This window comes from Sphaeramia orbicularis, chromosome 10, assembly GCF_902148855.1.
Source record: "Sphaeramia orbicularis chromosome 10, fSphaOr1.1, whole genome shotgun sequence".
Classification (NCBI taxonomy): Eukaryota; Metazoa; Chordata; class Actinopteri; order Kurtiformes; family Apogonidae; genus Sphaeramia; species Sphaeramia orbicularis.
The window spans coordinates 51,073,374-51,090,072 of record NC_043966.1 but is presented as its reverse complement, the minus strand read 5'-3'; the positions used below and the strand labels follow the sequence as shown (position 1 = coordinate 51,090,072).

General features: G+C 39.1%; 1 protein-coding gene and 1 non-coding gene across 2 annotated transcripts in view; one reads left to right on the top strand and one right to left on the bottom strand.

The window, feature by feature from the left end:
• LOC115427690 (alpha-1,3-mannosyl-glycoprotein 4-beta-N-acetylglucosaminyltransferase B-like) overlaps positions 1-4,269 on the bottom strand; it is a 45,504-nt gene extending 41,235 nt beyond the window's left edge. Inside the window, exon 1 of the mRNA XM_030146349.1 lies at positions 3,964-4,269. Coding sequence (XP_030002209.1) covers positions 3,964-4,054 — 91 coding nt within the window. The 5' untranslated portion in view covers positions 4,055-4,269. The remainder of the gene's footprint in view (positions 1-3,963) is intronic.
• A 679-nt stretch (positions 4,270-4,948) lies between these two features.
• trnaa-ugc (transfer RNA alanine (anticodon UGC)) lies at positions 4,949-5,020 on the top strand. Its single transcript has one exon. It is a non-coding gene; the product is annotated as a tRNA-Ala (tRNA).
• The last annotated feature ends 11,679 nt before the right edge of the window (positions 5,021-16,699 follow it).

The window sequence follows — 16,699 nt, the reverse complement described above, 5'->3', positions numbered from 1 at the left end:
CCACTGTTAGTACTTGTATTTGTAGTAGTAGTATATCCACTGTTAGTACTTGTATTTGTAGTAGTAGTATATCCACTGTTAGTACTAGTATTTGTAGTAGTAGTATATCCACTGTTAGTACTAGTATTTGTAGTAGTAGTATATCCACTGTTAGTACTTGTATTTGTAGTAGTAGTATATCCACTGTTAGTACTTGTATTTGTAGTAGTAGTATATCCACTGTTAGTACTTGTATTTGTAGTAGTAGTATATCCACTGTTAGTACTTGTATTTGTAGTAGTAGTATATCCACTGTTAGTACTTGTATTTGTAGTAGTAGTATATCCACTGTTAGTACTTGTATTTGTAGTAGTAGTATATCCACTGTTAGTACTTGTATTTGTAGTAGTAGTATATCCACTGTTAGTACTAGTATTTGTAGTAGTAGTATATCCACTGTTAGTACTAGTATTTGTAGTAGTAGTATATCCACTGTTAGTACTTGTATTTGTAGTAGTAGTATATCCACTGTTAGTACTTGTATTTGTAGTAGTAGTATATCCACTGTTAGTACTTGTATTTGTAGTAGTAGTATATCCACTGTTAGTACTTGTATTTGTAGTAGTAGTATATCCACTGTTAGTACTTGTATTTGTAGTAGTAGTATATCCACTGTTAGTACTTGTATTTGTAGTAGTAGTATATCCACTGTTAGTACTTGTATTTGTAGTAGTAGTATATCCACTGTTAGTACTTGTATTTGTAGTGGTAGTATTAACAGTCATGGACAGTTCTGGTTCTTTGTAATTATACTAGCTCCAGCTGATCTGCTTTTGACAGTTCTAGTTCAGTTATCTGTGCATCAACTGCATCCATGTGTCTCCCCCTACTTCCCCCCTTCTCCCCCTCTCCCCCAGTCTCTCTCTATCTCTATCGCTCTCTCTCTTTTCTCCTCCTTTACCCTCTCTCTTTAACCCCAGCTGGTTTCGACTAACTCGATATGTAAAGTGTCACAAGATAACTTTTGTTATGATTTGGCGCTATATAAATAAAATTTGATTGAATCGATTGTCTTTGCAATTGTTCCTATGTCCTTATTGTCCCCAAGTTCATCAGTGTTTCTCCTACTTTTTTTTCAACAACAGCAAAATGTACTACACAAGCTACTTTTGGCAGAGAACGGTAATTAATTAATGTTAAAAAGCCATAAGCTCCCAGCACACCACATTTGTAACCATTAACTTTCTAAACTGATGAAAAAAAGCTGGCAACATTTTGTTGTGTAGTCACAATTCTATGTTCATGTTTGAGATTTAATGATATTTTCTGGTCCACCTACGTGTAAAAATTTGAAAAAAGGATGCCCTCACTTGTATTTCCTCATTTTAAATATGAAAAAAACCTACTAACCAATTCATGACCTCTGTGCCAGTACTGTACATAGATCTGGCATTCTCCACTATCATTCTGGAATAGGGTTGAATGTTATCTGGGTTGTTAGGCCAGTTTTTGAGCGATGACTGTAAAAAGGGACGGGGTGTACACTGTTCTAGTGGAACATGTGTGCACGAGGACCGTGTCAATAAATCACTAAAAATAAAACAGTACATAAAATTCCAGTATGTTTGTCCATTATTATTATTATTATTATTATTATTATTATTATTATTATTATTATTATTATGCTGAAATGCAAAAGCAGAATTTCTTTATCTGTCTTTCATTTTTACTTTTATGAATGAAACAATTTAAACTGAAGATACTAATGTCAGATCAGTTGAGGTATCTCTATGTATCTTATGTATATATTTTTTTATTCAACCTGTATTTAACCAAGTTGGTCCTATTGAGATGGGGGAGCTCTTTTTCAAGGGAGGACAGGCCAAGACGGCAGCGATACAGTCACATAATTACAGTTTACAATAAAAGCATTTCCAATTACACACATACTCAAAAACAATCAAGCAGTCAAAACATTTACAGCCTTGATACCAAGGATTTCCCTCTCTCTTTAAAATCAGTCAAAGGAATCAACGTCTGTGGATGGACAAACACTCAGACTGAAGCTTGTTCCAGGCATCAGGAACTGAAAACCTAAAAGATTTCTTTCCTTATTCAGTCTTTATCTTTGTCCATTGAGCAGAGATTGTAACTTCCATGATTCCAGGTTAACAATTAACATAAATGAGAAGGGAGTCTCTCCAACATTGCTTTGTAAATTAAAATATAACAATGACCAGTTTACATTTCTGTAGAGAACACAGTGATGAGTGAAAGAAGCACAGTTTGTAATGAAACTCAGAGCCCCATGACAAACACTGTCCAACCGGTGAAGAGAATGGGCAGGTGCATTCATATAAAGTATGTCTCCACAGTCCAATACAGGTAAAATGTTGAGTCCTTTTCACATTAAAACAGAAGCACTTGTTTCTTGTTTCTATAATAAAATCCCAACTTCAGCTTTTTGAAAACATACAGAATGTGTTCCTTGAAAGATAAGTGGTCATCAATTAAGAAGCCTAGATAATTAAAAGAAGAAACTGACTATTTGATGACCTACTTTTGTTACCATAGTTTCTGATTGAGCTGATCTTATTATGTTTAAGGTAGTGAAAAACATGAGTTTTGTTTTCTTTGTTAGTTGATGTCATTTCCTTCCACACTTGCGTCTTCATATTGCATATCATTATGATTTCTGACTTCCTGATCAAGACTAGATGCCAAAACACACAGAGACATTGTAATAGTTTAAAAAAAAAAGTGTCTTGGAATTCTTACTTGCTTTTACGTGTACAGATATGTCCCGATCCAAAGAACAGGTTTTGAGCCAGGAACCACTCTTCAACATTTTTGCAGGATATTTGAATTGTTCTCACGCTTCAGACATTGCTAACAACTGACAGTAAAGTCCTAATTGATAATGACATTGATATGGCAGATTTTTTACCTACATTTTCACTTCCTCTTCTCTGAAAGCTCACTTTTTCAGTCATTACATTAACGTTTTTTTGTTCACCAAATATATTACTTTCATGCCCTCAAAGGAGAAATTCGATCTTTGTGGTTTGGGATTGATGTAGTTTCCACATTTGCTATTGATATGGCATGTGACATCTAAGTTTCATCATAACTGGTCAGTGAGCTTTTTCCCCAACTAACAACCATGACAACAAGGCAGGTAGTTCATAGTCACAATGGGAGTGTCTAGTTTTTGGGTTTTTTTAATTCTCTGGTCAGTCACATGATCTCCTCTTTTCTCCACTCCTGATGGACGCTGATGATAAAAGCATGGAAGAGAGAGCAGGTGTATTTGAATAAGAATAGAAAGGAGGAGTGGAGAGAGGCAGACATGTAGCCTTTAAGGCCTCATGCCTTGTAGTCTGACTGGTATGTGACATACGTTAGGAGGACTGGAAGAGACAAACTTGATTTTGCTGTATGATTTCATCATAGCATGAGCTACAGATATGACTTGCCTACATTAAAATGAAAAACTAAAAGAGGAAGCATCTTTGTAACAGTTTACCAATGCGCCTTCTCAAACCAATACAGTAGACATATTTACGACTTACAGTCAGGCATGTGCTGGTCACTGTCAGACAGCAGTCAATCAATCGATCAATCAATCGAGAGAGAAGGACGTGTAAGTGTACTACCTGAAACACTCTGTTTTTACACTAAACCTCAGAGTACATATTATTATTATTATTATTATTATTATTATTATTATTATTATTATTATTTTTCTTTCCTGCATGTGTCGCTTGGTAGCTACAGGCACGTGCACCAGTGACTGTTTATTACGGTTTATGACTTTTGTAAACTTTCAAGGTTACAGTTTTAACTCTCTGTCCATGGTTTCCCATCGAATGCGACTTTCTTTTGTAATAATGCTGTCAGACTGTTTGACAGAACCAGACAAACAACTGCCTCTCTGGGAATGTGCGTAAACGGTTCATTAATAGGTAGTTAGACAAAACTTACCTCCTTCATTGGGAATCGATTTAATCCAAGTGACCGTGAGGAAACACACGGAAGCCAACAGACAAGCAAATCTGACGGAGAAAAACCTCATTTCATTTCTCACAGACAGGCAGACAGACGGACGGTCCCTGTGTGTGTGTGTGTGTGTGTGTGTGTTTGTGTGTGTGTGTGTGTGTGTGTGTGTGTTCCGCCGGTCCCAGTGGGCTGCAGGTGAATGTGAGGATGCAGCTGCCTTTACAACAACCTCACGGTACAGGAGAAGTTCTCCTCACACTACGTCGATTCATAGAGAAAGACACAGGATCACACGCACACCAACAGCTGGCCTGCCTTGGCCTGGTTCCGCCCTCTGGGGTTATAGGTGTGCGTGTCATAATGTGATGGTCATTAAAGTGCAGTTGGCACTGACAGGACCTGGAGGTGCAGTGTTCATGGAGGAGCAGCAGTGCCCCCTGCTGGCTGGTCAGCAGAACGCAGGCCTACCGATCAACACCCCAGGCAATGTGACAATGCGTACAGAGTTATGTGCCCCTCAAACCTTTAAACCCTTGAAAAAATGACAGCTGTTTTCTCATCTATGCTGTGTAAATATGTTTTGGAAAAATATTCCTGAAAATAGCATTTTCGATACAGCTGTGCTTTTCTATCGCTGACAACAGGAAGGCTGAGAAGAGAAAGCGTTTTAGTCACTGATTTGATTGATTTTTCCTACTTGATTTACAGCTATACTGAGGAAACGACATATGTTTTCTTTTTCGAAATGTATTATAACAGTACTTGGAGCAGACTGGGAACTCGGAGGAACTCGGAAATACCATTGGAAGACTACCAGAACCTACAGAAAACCCATTACTCTAATATGTGTGTCACACAATGGAATCAAATAATGGGACAGTTAGGTCAGTTCCACACTTTTATGGACTGGTACCGCGTACTGGGTTTCAACCGCATGATTTATAGTTGTATGCCAGAAAGTTTACATATGGGGGATGTAGCTCAGTGGTAGAGCGCATGCTTTGCATGTATGAGGCCCCGGGTTCAATCCCCGGCATCTCCAGCTTTTACCGGCACTTTCCATCTCCACTTTGAACATTTCTTTTGGCCCATTCCACCGAATGGGTGCCAGTTCCGTCCCCAGGACATTATATGTATAAATGCGCATGAAAATCAACTCTAAAATACATTTTACAATTAAGCAAAGTGTCCTGCACATTGATCTAATTGCAAATTTAAAATATTTATTTGAAAACAATAAAAACTACCTAGAACACTGGAAAATAGCATTTGTTGCCTGTCCCCATTCTGTAATGCCACACTTTATCAGGAAATATAATGATTAAAATACTTCAGAAATGGTTTTTTTTTTTTTTTTTTGCATTGTTGTGTGACTCCATATTCCATCTAGGCTTTAAATAAATTTTTGTCATGAGACATCCATAATATTTTTGTGAAAATATACATTTTTGTCATGTCCCTGGGTTCTCACTCAGTCCTCTTACCCCAACACATTCTCCCCTCTGAAAAATTTTAAACATTCCACAAGTCCCATACTCAGCAGGAAGTTGCATCAGCTGGATTTTCTGAAGGCCATGGGAAGATCCAAACTAAGTTCTTTCATTTTCTGTATATTTGATGATATTGTAACTGTGACTGAGAAGGTTAATCTCAACGCTCTGTCCTGTTACCAAAATTATTTCTTAGATGTTATTTGTTTATCTTAAAAATACACATTTTTTCCAAATCACAAGAATGTGCTCAGTGTCCTCATGCTATTACCATGAATGCCATGTGGCTGTATTTCATGAATTTGCTAATTCTGTGCTAAAAACTCATTCCTGTTACTTTCAGTCCTGTTACTCAAATAAAGAGTAACAGGACTGAGTAACAGTAACAGGAGTGAGTAGCGTCCTCTGGTTTATTGATTTATTAGTGAATGTTACTCAATATAATACTATTCACTTGATTTTAAAGTTTTACAGTTGAAATTACTGAAGTTGTTGACCTTTAAGATCAGTCTTACAATATGAATACCATAGTTACATGGAGCCAATCCACCACTAAGTGCTGCAGAAAAGCAGCGTTGCTATTGTGCTCAGCACAATGCTGACCCAGAGAGGAGAAAGAGAGATTTAGAGAAGGACCGAGATAAATATAGGAAGGACCTAGAGTCAGGCACTAAGAAATGTTCATTGGAAGTGGACCTTATATGTGCAAATGTTGTGACATAACTAGTTATAGATGTAATAAATTAAGCAGGAAATCAAACAGGTTGTAGAAATCCACTGGATTTTTGCCCAAATTAATATAAAGATAGCTTTGCAGCACCTGGAGGGTTCAAATTCAAACTGTATGAACTATTAGGGTCCAAATACACAAAGAAATGAACCACAAACTAATAAAATTGGGTTTAGCAAAATATGAGCCCTTTAAGTCAAATGGGGACTACTACTACAGCTGAACCTGGCTGTGTGCACTGCTGGGTTCTGCGTCCATGAAGACATCCTTTGGTAATTGTTTGAGGACATTGTGTGTATCATCCCACCCTGAGGCCAGTCACAGGCCGTCACATAGAGACTGAGAAAGAAGTCTGGGCCAACAAACACAAGTTTATTGCAGTTCTAGCTAAAACACTAGTTTTTGCAACACACAACATGCATGAACAGCCATGTACACTCACACACACACACACACACACACACACACACGCACGCACGCACGCACGCACACACACACACGCACACATGGCCATGCACACATACGTGCACGTACGCACACACACATACAAAAAAGACACACAAAAACAAACATGCACACAAACACACACACACACACACACACACACTAGGGTGGTCCAACAATCCTGGTAAAAAATAAAGTTTCAGATAACCTCAATTAGAACCCTGCATTTGGTTTTGGCATTCAAAAGATGATTTCGGAAAAATTTTGGAAGAAAAAGGAGATGTTTTAGAGGTTGCACAAGTTGCTGGAAGTTTCCAGGAAATTGACTAATTGTTCATTTTCAGCATAGCCGAGCTGACCTGTAAGAGAAGCAGCAGTACTATCAAAACCAAGGTCTGAGTGCTTCATCTAGTAATGTATGTATGAAGTAAGGCCGCCCACATCTGTGGGACTGGAGTGAAGAATTGGCTGGCCTGGCATTGTTCGACTCCAGTGTGACACAAGAGCAGAAGCAGCTGATGGTTGACAACATGATGGAAAATGAAGGTTCAGAGGTTCCACTAAAGCGTTGGGATGTCCTTAATCCATCAGATTATGAAGGGAAGCAGATCAGTGGTTTTGTCCCCACCAGCACCATGCGTTTCTTTGAAACTTTGGATCTGCCACAAACATTCTTCAGAATTCCTCCAGAAGACTGGGCTGATGATGAAGACTTTCAGAAGGCTGATAAAATTGTGCATTCCGGAAAAGTTGTCACTGATGTTACTGAAAGAGGAGCGGAGCTTATACAAGATTTCAACTGTAGCCGAACAAAAAATGAAGATCACAAACAGTACTGGCTCCAAGTTGTCAAAGAACTCAGGAACATTTTTTGTAATTTCAATAAAACAACAGTGGTTGCTGGACTTTCTAAGTAACATTTTTATGCGAGTTGCAGTTTGATTTTGAGAATAAAATTACAAATTATTCTAATATGCCTTATTCATTTGGCTAGTTATGTTATAGGATATAGAGCAATCTGCACGTGTCTTGTGCAACCTCTAAATATTAATTAATTTGCATAAAATTTGGACCAAAGTAATTGGGCCAGATATGGAACCAAATGCAGGGTCCTAATCCAGAGAATCTTAAAAAAAAATTTTTTGGACAACCCTAACACACACACACACACACACACACACACACACTCAAATGGAGACTCATTCCTGTTACCCAATGTTCATTCCTGTTACTAAATAACTTTTTTCTAAAAAAATAAAGATAAACCACCAGATTTTTCAATTATGTGTGGTCCATTTTTTGTCCAAGTATTTAATGGATTGCATCATAAAAATTTTGATAAATTTGAGGTTTGGGTCTCCTTTAAAATGAAAATATGACTTTGCAGTTTTAAGAAAATTAAGACTTCCGTGCATATATAGTGATTTTTTTAGTCACTAATATTAATTATTTTAACATGTAACCAACCATTTCTTTAAAATAAACACTTTGTTGAGAGGAAAACAAAGGAATTAGTTGACAAGCTTTTAAGTGTGCTTTTTAAATGTCACATGAGTTTTGGTAACAGGACTGACAAAAATGCAATCATGTTCCACTTAAAAACCTTGTACAAAATGAAATAAAGTTGCCTGAGATTGACCAATATACATTTTGAATAGTTAAATATGTGTGTTATTAGATTCAGTGTTGAAAAAAGATAAAAAATGAAGTTTAATTTGGAAGAGTTACAATAAGCAAATGGCACCCATTCAGTGGAATGGCCCTTTTACATTTCGGAAAGTAAAAGGTGAACGAAACAAAACACAACAAGCAAGTGACTGTCCTCACTTTAGTAACAGCCACATGGTCTTTATCCTTCAGTGGTGGATGTGATGTTTGTTTAATGTTGAATGATTTACCTACTCACATTGTCTGTAAAATTAGCCATGTATTTACAACAAGTGGTTCAAGTTGTACATATCCTGTCACTTAAACAGATACATTAAACAATCAATGAACTATTTTGTATTTAGCACACCTTTTCATTGATGCTCCCCCAGCTCACTGGTCATAAAGAGTGTTAAATGTACATAGTATAATCTAAAAAAGTCCCGCACTAACATTTCATCAGACTACTTTTAACTTTGGTTATGGTAGGCATTTGTTATGGAATTGTTTTGAAAAACTTATGCAATGCCACATTAATTTCAACCATTACTGGACACATGGCATTGTGGAACATAGACCTGACCAGCTGAAGCAGGTCCTCACTGTATTATAGTTAAAGAGTTAAAGAACTTGTTGCTCTGAGACATAATAGTCTGACAGGCACACATACACCCTGCTCATGTGTTGCTATCAAATACATCTTTAAATGTGGATATTTGCTGTTGAAATGAAAGAACTTGAACTCCTCCAGCCAGAGTGTCCAAATGCCTGTCATGTCAGCTCCCAGACTGTCTGGATGTGGTCTGTCTTTTCCGTTTTGTCTGTCATTTCCTGTTTTATTTTGTTAAGTTTCCCTCGTGTGTCGTGTCTGGTGTTTTTACTTCCCCTCCTTGATTGTTCCACCTGTGCCTGATGACCTGTCTCCGCCCTGATGTGTTCCACCTGTGTCTAATTGTCCTCCCGCCCTCCTGTGTATTTAAACCAGACATGTCCAAAGTCCGGCCCGGGGGCCAATCACGGCCCGCGGTCAGATTTTATACGGCCCACAGCTTGGGTTTTATATTATATTATTTATAGCCCGCTTGGACTGTTCAACCGAGCACATGAATCATAAAAGGTTCAAAATGCAGTTTCTCCTTTCACCTCATGGTGGCAGCACCACTCTAACTCTATGTGGCTCTGTGACCTTGCCGTGAACCTTTTTCGCTAATTTCTAACCATGGCGCCTGTAAATAAAAAAACGAAAGTTGACAGTGAGGGCCGCTGCTTCCAGAAGAGATGGGAATTACAGTTTTTTTTCACTGAAAATTGAGGCAATTATGTTTGCCTAATTTGTCAAGAGACTGTTGCCTTGTTTAAGGAATTCAATGTAAAGACACACGAGCAGACAAAACATGCTAACGCATACGACAAGCTAGCAGGGAGTGAGCGCTCCGAAAAAGTGAAGCAAATTCCAGCTGCTTTAAACTCACAACAGTGACTCTTCATGTAAACCTGAGTTCAATGAATTCACCACCAGGGCAGGCTACCAAGTTGCCAGGTTAGTTGCCTCTAACTGCTGGTGTTATGTACCGGTAGATGTGACACAAAATATTACTTTCTGAATGATTTTGTGAAAGACGAGTAAGAGTCATATGTTTTCATCTTAAACGTTAACAGACTTTACATTACTGAGTAATATATGAGTAATGATTACTCATATAAGTCATGTTTAAAATGAATGTGGGGTTAAGATTTTTATCAACTTGGATGTTTAAGATACTCTATACAGTTTGTTCTATGTTATCTGACTCCAGATGTGAAAGGAGGGCAGAATTGTTTTTTTTTTTTTTTAATTAGTTCACGCCTGAGTGACTTAGATTTGGTTACATTGCCATTTAAAAAAATGATATTGTGACAATGAAAATAAAATTGTTGTAGAACAGCGCATTTAGATGTAATTTTTACTGTTTAAAAAATGTCTGAAGGGACCACTGGCCCCTGGCAATGTCCACATTATCAGATCTGGCCCTCTTGAAAAAAAGTTTGGACACCCCTGATTTAAACCCTGTGTCTTCCTCTGTCTTTGCCATTTGTTTGCTACACTTGTGTGCTTACTCACCAGTGTTCCTTGGATCCTGTCTGTCTGCCTGTTTTGACCCGTTTTTGCCTATCGACCACAGATTCTGCCTGTTCCTTTTTGCCTGCTCGTCTGTTGTGACCTGGTTCGTAGTGATGGGCAAAACGAAGCCTCATGAAACAACGAAGCACTTGAAACAAATGCTTCGAGGCTCTGAACCACTGTTCGAAACACTTCTCCACAGTGACCTCTGGTGGTGATGTTTTAGTACTTCACAGTGGCTCAACAAAACACGTCCTGATCTGACATGGTTTGTAATAAAGTTTGTGTGTGGGTAAATGTGTCAAATTCATTTGTGTTACTAAAATACACTCACACAGAACTAGACACAGTAACAATAATAATCTATATCCACCTTTAACCTGCACTTCACATAATCAACTCAACCTGTCATACAGAGGTCCGATGCTCTGGAACAGTTTACCTACATCTTTAACGTCCCTCTCACTCTTTAAAAAGCAGCTCAAAAATCATCTACTGCACAGCTGGTCACTTCCTGCCCTCTCCACTGCCTTACTACTTTATTTGCTTCTTCTTCATCCATATATCTTGCGTATCTTGAATTATGAATTTTGTTTACACTGTATATTACTGTTTAGTAATGCTTTATTTTGTACTTTGTCTCCTGATTTTTCAAAGTTTATTTGTTAGCCTTATTAATCTAAGCCCACTGGGCTTTGTTCCATCCCTGCACCATTGATGTACTGATATGTGCTAAATGAATAAATGAAATCAAATTAAAATAAAATGAACACATGGAAATATGCATTACTTAGATTTCAAGGTTTTTATTTAAGAAGATTATTTTTTCTGCAGTGGAGGGGTGCAACCGATTTCTTTTCTTCGTTATCACCTCTCCAGCGTTGGAAAAAACTCTTTCACATGGTACACTTGTCGCAGGAATGCAAAGGAATTTATTTGAAAGTTTATGCAGATGTGGAAAGACCACTGCCCTTTCCTTCCAATATGCAAGAGGATCTGCAGATCAGGGAATGAAGGGCTCTTGAAGATATTTTCCAACTTCAATTGTTGCGTCTGCTGTGATGCTGCGTGTGGTGGTTTTGTTCTTCACTTTTTGGTCAAACATGTCCCAGAGACTGTTGTCTGCTGTGGAAGATGATGAAGGTGCGATTTGGGGATCTAAAGTAACAATAATAATTATCATTATTATCATTGTTAAATAAAAGTGTTAACAGTGAAAGCTGACAAAATATACAGGATTTTAAAGTCCCACCAGATGTTTCAGCAGGCTGGATCAAAGTGGCACACTCCAGTATCAGCTGCTTTTCTGCTTCCTGTGCTTTTGCTGAGTTGCCAAAACCCAGGTTTTTGAATCGTGGATCCAGTAATGTTGCCAGTGCCAGTGGTCGAACAATTTCATATTGACCACACCTTGCCTGCAGTCCATCCTTCAAGAATGTGCCTGTTCATATCAATAAACATATTGACATTAAAATAGTCTATTGAGTATCATTACAATTGTTACAATTATTATTAGAGTTTCTTACCCAATTGCTGAGTTGCTGGCTGCTTTGAGTGCCTCAATTTTTCAAACAGGTTGTGCTGCAGCATCCGATATAGAGGAATGACTTTTGATGCTGACACTCTCTTCTCCTCTGACAGCTCTGTTAGAATAAGAAAAGATACATTAGTTTCATCTTAGTAAATACAAATAAATACAATAAACTTGAATTACGCACTAGTTGTTGCTGCTTTAAAAGGCTGCAACAGAAACAGTGCCTCATGAATCATTTCATATTCTGCACAGGACAGAGGAGAGACATCATTCTCTAAGTTGGAGAGAGCCGCCCCCCCAGGCTCTCTCTGAACATAGAGTCTTTGAAACATGTCAAAGGTGCTGTTCCATCTTGTGTCCACCTCCTGTATTAATTTAAGGGTTGGTCGGCCCATCTGCTGTTGCACTTCAGAGAGTCTGTCTTTAGCTTTGCAGCTGGACCTAAACAACCCCACCACTTTCCTGCTTTTTTCCCTTATCTCATTGATGGGGGGTGTTTGGTCCAAGGCTTTTTTAACTACAAGATTTAGGGTGTGTGCAAAGCAAGACACATGCTGGAGGTTGAGGAGCTGGACACTCAGCTTCATGTTAGCTGCATTGTCAGTCACCATGCAGTGCACCTTTCCTGTGATCCCCCAATTTGCCATCAGGAGCCTTTGGGCCTGCACTATGTGTTGAGCTGTATGAGACTGCTCAAAGCCGCTCACTCCCAGTAAAACAGTAGCCAGCTTTTGAGTCTGGTGTCACAAAGTGACCCGTCACCCTAAGGTCCATGTTAATGGAAGACCACATATCAGTGGTAAGACAAACAGCATCTGCCTTGTTAAGGTCTTCCTTGATTTTCTCCTCGGTCCTGTCATACAGCTCAGTGATCATTGCAGCCACAGCCTTCCTTGTTGGGAGGACATAGTTTGGGTCCAGGTCATGGACAAAGGCCCTGAAGCCTTCATCCTCCACAGCAGAAATGGGCAGCAAATCCTTCACTACCATCTTCACCAGGGACTCATCCAAACTATTTTGTCTGGCTATAAGAAGCAACAAATTAACCTTTCACCGCATTATGCAAGCATAGCATTCACTTATGTGATATATATATATATATATATATATATATATATATATATATATATATATATATATATATATATATATATATATAATATGTATGGCTTCTTAAGGATTAAAAGGTTTCAAGACATATTGGCTAATACTTGAACTAAACTGAGTTGTGCTTTGGACTACATGAGGGTGTTCACTTTATAATATTATCATAGTGTGCATTGTGTATTATATACTATACATACCTTGGCCAGATGTGCCAACAGAAGTGGCACCTGCAAAACTGGGGGCATCAGCATTTTCTTCAACCTCCATTTTATGAACTCTTGTCAAATGGCAGATCATAGTGGATGTATTATTGCAATAAGCCAGCTGCTTAGCACAAATCCTACATCTCACTTTGTTAGAGGTTTCCAACTGGAAATGTTCTCAAGCTACAGAACGACATCTCTTGCTTACTGGAACATCCATCTAGATTCTAAATCCTACAAATCTAATCTAGTCTTACCTAACTTACCTAGCAAATTGCCTATAGTGTGATGCTGTGTGTTTTTTATGGAACTAAGCTTTGCTATGTGTCAGTGTGATTATATAAATCTAAATTGTGATCTCAACTATCTGCACAAACTAACTATCTAACAATTAAATCAAAGTCTCTCAGTCTCTCAAATCTCAATATCTCACTGTCAAAAAACATCTCTGTCTCTCGCCTCTCATAAACCCACAATTGGCAAACCGCCAGCATCTCTTTTAAACTTTGTGGAAGTAGGTTGAAACAGCGCTCGACTGTGTGGTTCGTTGAGAACACTGTCAATCAAACTTAGGTTTCGAGACGAGAGCCCTCTAGTGAAACGCCTTCGAAACAGCAGTGGTTCATGAATAGTTTGGGTGACATCACGCAGTTCATGAAACACTTGGGTCACGTGACCGGTGTTTTGATTCGCGTTTCGGAGCACAGCTTTGAAGCAGCTTCGAAGCGCATGCGCTTCGAAGCGGGTGTCACAAGCCCGTTTCAAAACAGCCATCACTACTGGTTTGTTTACCTGACTTCTGATTCTGCCTACTCCCTGTGATACCTCAGCCTCCAACGTTACCTGTGTGTTTTGACCCTCTCCTGGATTACTGACCGTGAGTTAAGCCTGCTCCTCATGTCCCGTTGCCTTCTGTTCTGCTTACCCGTGTATGACCTGGTTTGTTCACTGACACCCCTTTGTTTTGCCCTAGTCGGGTTGCTGTCGGGATTACTTCGGCTCGGCTGTGCTGACCGCCCGCTGACCCCGCTCGCAGCCCGGACGACGAGTCCAGAAACCTACGCCTTCACAGACGTGTTAATTATTCTGTGTTGTGCTTTATTACCTGTGATTGTGTTAAATAAACACTCTCAACCTTACGTCAGTTTGCTGGTCTTGCATTTGGGTTCAGGCTTTGTACTCGGTTCGTTACAGTGCCAACAAATCAGCTGCAGTGCAATGAGTATGTGTGCTTGAGACAATGTGACTTCAATTTATAATGTCTATCTGTTGACAGGCAAGTAGAAAACCCATTGTAGGGTGGTTAGACGAACAGCTGAAGGTCCACTCCTGTAGTAACAGTATTTGAACTACACAATGGCCTTCAGGGAGCAGGGAAATTTTTAATTTATCATAGTAAGAAATAGCATTTATAAAGTACCTCATTAATAATAGAAAAAAAAGATGAAATTTAGCTGCTGTTGTGTGTTTTTCTACACATTGAGATAAGGAGAGACACTGGTATTTCAGTAATATGTAGAATAGTAGATGTTATTGTTGCATTATTTTCTGTTTCAGATGGGCGAGAAGGATAGTCAAATCCAATGCCATAGAGGAAAACAAAAAATAGCTTTTCATTAGGGATGCACCGATACCACTTTTTTCCAGACCGAGTACAAGTACTTACATTTGAGTACTTGCCAATACCGAGTACTGATATGAGTACTTAATAATCCCATTCCAGTTGTTAGTTCCTTTTGTAAATGTGCTTTATTGTCATTGTCATTAGTCTGACTGGAACAATGTGCTGCTACTGACATTTAATGTGTTGGAATGAGCATTTGTCAATTAATCCACTAGGGGGCGCCACTCTGAATTAACCATACTGGATAAATACCACAAAGAAGAGAAATTTTTTGAGAAGATGAAAGTCAGTAATAACAAACACGGAGACGACAGAGGTAACACTAATGTGATACTAATGTTGCAGCGTTTTCTTGATAAGGTTTAAAAGCTTAGCTTCAGCAGAAGAGAAAAGAGAAATAAGAGATAAGTTTCGTTTTCACTTCCGCTGGCGGCGGTCCGCACCGCTTCGTACCTCCATAGTATTATCAGTAGGATGGAAACCGGCCCAGCCCTGGGTAGTTGTCCTAAATGTGTCAGTGGTTTTTCTCTAACTCACACAGTGGCTCTTTGAACAGATCCTCTACCTCCACGGTTCCCGCTGATATTCTCCATCTGGGTACTCATCCGCCAGCACCTGGAAAACGGATGGAATGTTCGCAGAGGACGGACAGAACGCTGCGTCTGTATCTGTCTGTGTCTGTAACGTTACTTGCAGTCAGCATTACTTTTATCACTGTCATTTATTTTGAAAAATGACCACACTTTTCACACTCCCCACACATTATTCCACTGCCGCGTACCTGCTGCACTGAACTGTGAATGTCACACGGTTGTAAGTGGTATCAGTGCAGTTGTATCGGATTACTTTTATGAGTACGAGTACAAGTACACACACTGAGTATCGGAGCCAATGCCTGATACTGGTATCGGATCGGTGCATCCCTACTTTTCATTTATGGATTTTTTTTTCTGACCTTTAACTTTAAGTTTATTATATTGAGCTGTGACACATCAGTGGTGATGGCAAGAATTCTTGCATGTCTATGACTTTATTAAAAGGAATCACTGATTAATCATCACACATTTTCATGAATGAATCGTATGTTCACAATAGCCAGATATGCTCTATGATGATGAAGATACACAAACAAATAAACAAATACATACATACATACATACATAAATGTGTATTGCCAACAGTCCCAGTCCCAAAGAAGTCTCAACCATCCAGGCACAATGACTATCTGCCCCTAACACTGACCTCCATCATCATGAAGGGCTTCGAGCGGATGGTCGTGCAGCACATTAAGTCTATCCTCCCCCCAACCCATGACCCATTTCAGTTTGCATACAGGTCTATCAGAACCATAGAACACACTATCGCTACTGCTCTTCACCCAACCTAACCTGGACTAAAAAAAATTCATATGTATGAATGCTGTACGATTCAACCCAATTATCTTCCAGCAGTTAATACAAAAACTCAGACACTTGGGACTCAAAACCTCTCTCTGCAACTAGGTGCTGGACCTTTTCACGGGGAGGCCACAAAATGTGCCAGTCAGCAGGAATATCTCAAGGACCATCATGCTGAGCACAGGGGCCCCTCAGAGGTGTGTGCTCAGCCCACTGCTCTTTACCCAGCTGACCCACGAATGTGCAGCGACACAGCATCAATTGCATCAAGTTTGCGGATGATATGACGGTGGTGAGTCTCATCACTAACAAAAATGAAGCCAATGACAGGAATGAGGTGAACCAACAAATCCAATGGTGTAAGGACAACAATCTCTTCTTGAACGATGGGGGAAAACTAAGGAGATTGTTGTTGACTTCAGGAGAATACACATGCAGCACCCC